Source organism: Mytilus trossulus, chromosome 13, assembly GCF_036588685.1.
Source record: "Mytilus trossulus isolate FHL-02 chromosome 13, PNRI_Mtr1.1.1.hap1, whole genome shotgun sequence".
NCBI lineage: Eukaryota > Metazoa > Mollusca > Bivalvia > Mytilida > Mytilidae > Mytilus > Mytilus trossulus.
Window position 1 is genome coordinate 34,824,629 of NC_086385.1, and position 4,861 is coordinate 34,829,489.

A 4,861-nucleotide genomic window follows, 5' to 3' on the forward strand; every position below is an offset into this window, starting at 1 on the left:
TTAATCCATGCATAAGTAATTTAACATATCAAATTGCCTTTTTTGTTATATCAAATTAATAAATTGTTATATAAAATGATTATTATCTGTTATATCAAATTGATAATCTGTTATAACGAATAAATAATTTGTTATATCAAAATCGAATATCTGTTACATCAAATTTATAATTTTTATATCAAATTAATAATTTGTTATATCAAATAACAATTTGTTATATCAAATTAATAATTTGTTATACATGAATCAAATTGTAAAAAGTAGACTAGCATGGCCCTAAAAGGCTTCCGTAAGTAAGTGAAAATCCTTAATTTCGATATTACATAATTATATGTAAATAACGTATTCGCAAAATTACATTCAGTGTTCTTTCTGTGTATTTTTAAATTGTATTTTGCAAGAATTCATGAAATTGAAAATATAACTTCAAAGCTTGTTGCATTAGCTTTCTTGTATTCTTAGCATCTGTATTTATCATAAAGTTTTTGAAATATCCAGTTAAAAACTTTTCTTTTTGTCTCCAGCGGCGCTTCCTCTATGGTTGTTATGTGTGACGTCATGACGTCTTAAATCTAAATTTAGCCAAATTTTCTTATATTTAGTATTTACCACCAATATACATATAAATAAAAACATACAATGTAGCTGCAATCTACGTAAAAATAGAAACAAGGCTACGGATAAGTCAAATAGCATTTGAGATGCGTGATCGTTATATACAATGAAAATAGTAGAATGCTACACCATATGTAATATAGGTAGTTATAGGCAACAGTAATGCCTTAAACAAATAGAATAAACCAATACCATATGCACGGCTATAACAGACCCCAACATAAATATACAAAAGGATTCAATTGTGAGAAACTCAGTCTCATTATAACCTTTGAGACACGTGATCGTAATATCCAATGAAAATAGTAGAATGCTACACCATATGTAATATAGGTAGTTTTAGGCAACAGTAATGCCTTAAACAAATAGAATAAACCAATACCATATGCATAGCTATAACAGACCCCGACATAGATTTACAAAAGGATTCAATTGTGAGAAACTCACAGCCTCATTATAACATTTGTTTTACAAAATACAACTACTGAACTAAAACTAAACTAATGGGTGTCTGACCTATCTGTTAATTTCAGTGTCTTTGGTCTCTTGTGGTGAATTGTGTCATTGGCAACCATACCACATCTTCTTTTTTTCTATTAAAGGCTCCGGTTTTGTGACAGACATTTAACCTGGAGCAGTGGTCTAACAGTAAAACATAAAAACGAACTACAAAACATCAGTTGAATTGAACTCATCAAATGAATACAAATAGAAATAAATCTAAAAAAAACAACACAGAGCAGACGTTGCTAAAAACTAAAACATTTAAAAAAAATAGGCACTAAGTACAGATTTGAGAGTACTCGCAGTCACTGGCAGCTACAATGTGGTTCAAAGCAATAATGAAAACAAACATTTTCTTAAACTAAAATATCAATCAGTACACATCCAATCTCCAATGGATTAAGTGTAAAGACGTCATTAACAGTCATCGCTTGTTAATACTGTTTTCATTTGTTTATTCGAAACAAACTCAAAAATGCGTTCCACACTTTTATAGAACCCGCTACGTTGCTTATTCAATGTGCACCACATTTATATGTTCTTTTTCACCAGTTTTCTAAAACAGAAATTCTGATAAAATAGTTATTATATAAAGCGGAAGCACCAATTGTCTTTTATATAACTATTCTGATATTGTATAGTTAAGTAAAATTTAGACTTCTTCTTATATTGAAAGGAAAAAGGAGTCGCCGTTTTCATTGCTGAACACGAGAATTGACAATTCTCTGTCAATGTTTAAAGCTAATGGCTTGTTAACACCACTGTCCTCGGTCATTATAACTTCAATTTTTGTTCCATCTTGGGACAATGTAAGTATGCTGTTGCTGCCTTTGCAAGCAACATACACAAATCCATTCGTATCTATATCAATACCGAATGGAAAACGAATCTCGTCATTAAAAGACCACAACTTCTCTCCTTCTTTGCTGTAACAGACTACACTATTGTCAATCGAGTGGGTACAATACAAACGGTCTCCGAATACAGCAATACGACTCAAACTTTTTGTAACTATTGGAATTAAGTTTTCTATATTAAGGTCAAAATCTAACGTAAAAACAGAATTCGAATCAACTATAACATACATCATTTGTTCATAGGTGCAAATTCCAGAGCACTTGCCATCTATATCTGTTCGTCGTACTATCTTGTTTCTTTCTACATCAATAATAAAAACTCTCCGCTTGTCGAAGAGTGTAACAGCAACTTCTCTCTGTCTGACATAACAGATATCAGATGGCGTATTAATGAAAGTCATTATTTCTTTGACAAATTCACCAGCATTGTTGAATAGTAAAAGTGAGTTTTTTTCTTGATCTACGAACACAATATCACTGTTTGGTAATATCTGACACCCAGATATGTGCACTGGGTTTTTCGGCATTTTGAATCTTTGCTTGAGTACTGGTTTGACTATGCTAAGAACCGGGTTTTTGAAATGAGACTGAAGTTGACTTTCCCCTTTTGTTTTAAGTTGCAAATTTTCAGGTGATAAGTAAATCGACAATTTTCCAAACTCTTTTGTACATCTTACAGTTGACTCTAGATCAAAGCAGTCGACCTTCATTTTCTTCTCACGAAGCTTGTCTGCAGATTTCAAGTTATTTATAAACTGTACTTCTTGCTTTATAACTTTTTCTACTTCATGTAGACCGAAATATGTTTGAAGATCTGTTGAAAATTCAACCATTTTAGAAAAATCTTTTTGTTTTTCTTCAACCTGATTGGTTTTGCTATCAATTTCACTTCTCAAATTCCCAATTTTCTCTTGTAATTTTGTGAATTCTGAACTTATATCATTCAGCAAACTTTTTTCGAGTTTGTCTAAGTGGTCATTTATTGAATGCCGCATGTTATGAACTCGACGTATGGCTTCTGTTTTCTGTTTTTCCAGTGCACTTAGGTTTTCCGAGAAAAATATTTTGATAGTCTTTAGATTTTCGTGGAGATTGATCAGATCCGTTTTGACTTGGGACACAAAAGCAGACGACTTTATAATACCTACAACTTCACCGAGTGGAACAAGACCCTTACAGTTCGCATGTTTGTCTTTTATACACTTCATGCAACAAGCAGAATCATGAAAAGAACAAAACAGTTCATACTTTAGGTCGTGGTCCTTACAATTGTTCTTTATATTCAGCATGAACTCAGGTAAGTTTTGGTATTCATGTACAGACATGACCTGGTGATGTTTTGACATCTTGGATCGGCCATGATGTTTCTGACATTCAGAACAAAGAAAAACCTCACATTCCGCGCACCACGTGACAGCTGTACTGGTTTCGTTATCTTCTTGACACAAGCTACATATTAAACGTCTGGATGTTGCCATTACTAATTAAAACCTGTACAAAATAAGAATATGTATATGTAGTGCTGACACAATATAAGTATAGACTACAAGGATTCCGTGATAATAAAATCCCGATATTTTGGTGTATTTATCTATACATAAACACTTTTTTCTGTTCAAAGTTTCTAATTTCTTTATTTCGTCTGTCTGTCTTATTTGTAGATCTTGTTCTGTTGCAATTTTTTGCTTTTAAAAGTTATCTTAATTTATTGTGCATTTCATGATGTTGACCACTAAGGAAAATGGAAAAAAATCGCCCTTAAAGAGCAATAACTTCTACAAGGATATATCCATAACTATACAACCGCAAAAAAATTGCGGTCGTGTACAAGTTGACATGAATAATTTTAAAATACACAAACGAAGGGCGCCAATTTAGACCCCCGTTGAAGTTTTCAAAATATTTAAGTGAGAATAAATTGTCTTTATCATGCACAATTGCACCAATATAAAGAATAATTTACAAGCACTGTCTTTAAATGAGGTAAATATGTAATTATATTTTCAAAAGGCAATTAAACCACATATTTACCGAAGCAAAAGACGGTAATTATTTTATTCCATATTCCGAGAAAAATGTATGAAACGGCAATTATCACGAAAATCAATTGTACATCAAACATTTTTTACCAAAATTGTGCACGTTAAACCACGCGACGTTTTGTGCGTTGAATATACTTTTCCCGCAGGTGAATGTGCTTATTTATTCAAAATCCATTTCATATATAAAAACCTACTAAAATTTTATCAATATGGAATAATACTTAAATATATGCAAGACGTTGTTTACGTCAAACGATAGTTGTATTTTTGCGATGCTCCGGTTGTAACTTGATTTTATACTGAATAACACTTATTAGTAATTAGTATAATTTAATTATTTTGTGATAATTCTTATATCATTTGCATATCTATAAATACTTGAATTGGATTGGTCAAGTAGAATTTTTCTCTTGGTTTACACCTCGATAAACCATACTTCCGAAACTACTTTTGTAATCTATTCATGCGCGATACACATTCTTGTAGGGATACTGGGATTTTCAGCAAGTTGAGATTTTAAAACAATTGCATAACAGTTGTTTCTATTCTTATGCATATATAACCCCAAAAAAAAGAAATAAATTAAATGCACTAAAGCTTCGAAAATGTATAAAAATAAAATTTAAATAAAATTCCGGGAAATTTCACTTATGATTTGGCGAATTTACGTCATGGCAAAACACGACGTCATACGATTGAAAACTTTCAGATGGAAGATTAATTCGTTACTTGTGCGCTTCAAATTCGGATAGTATCTAATTAAAGTGAAGTTTTTGAGGTAGGTGCTAGTTCATTTTAGATTCTGTTGCATTTATCGAACATTTAAGTTTTTAAGAAAGTCAA

The 4,861-nt window shown here is 31.5% G+C and overlaps 1 protein-coding gene across 1 annotated transcript; it reads right to left on the reverse strand.

The window, feature by feature from the left end:
* Window positions 1–1,783: 1,783 nt before the first annotated feature.
* On the reverse strand, window positions 1,784–3,454 carry LOC134694318 (uncharacterized). Its single transcript, XM_063555322.1, has one exon. The coding sequence runs from the start codon at window positions 3,452–3,454 to the stop codon at window positions 1,784–1,786; it is 1,671 nt and encodes a 556-aa protein (XP_063411392.1).
* Between the last annotated feature and the right edge of the window lie 1,407 nt (window positions 3,455–4,861).

Excerpts from the sequence above, each read along its gene's own strand:
- LOC134694318 (XM_063555322.1), bottom strand. The coding sequence starts at position 3,454 with ATGGCAACATCCAGACGTTTAATATGTAGCTTGTGTCAAGAAGATAAC.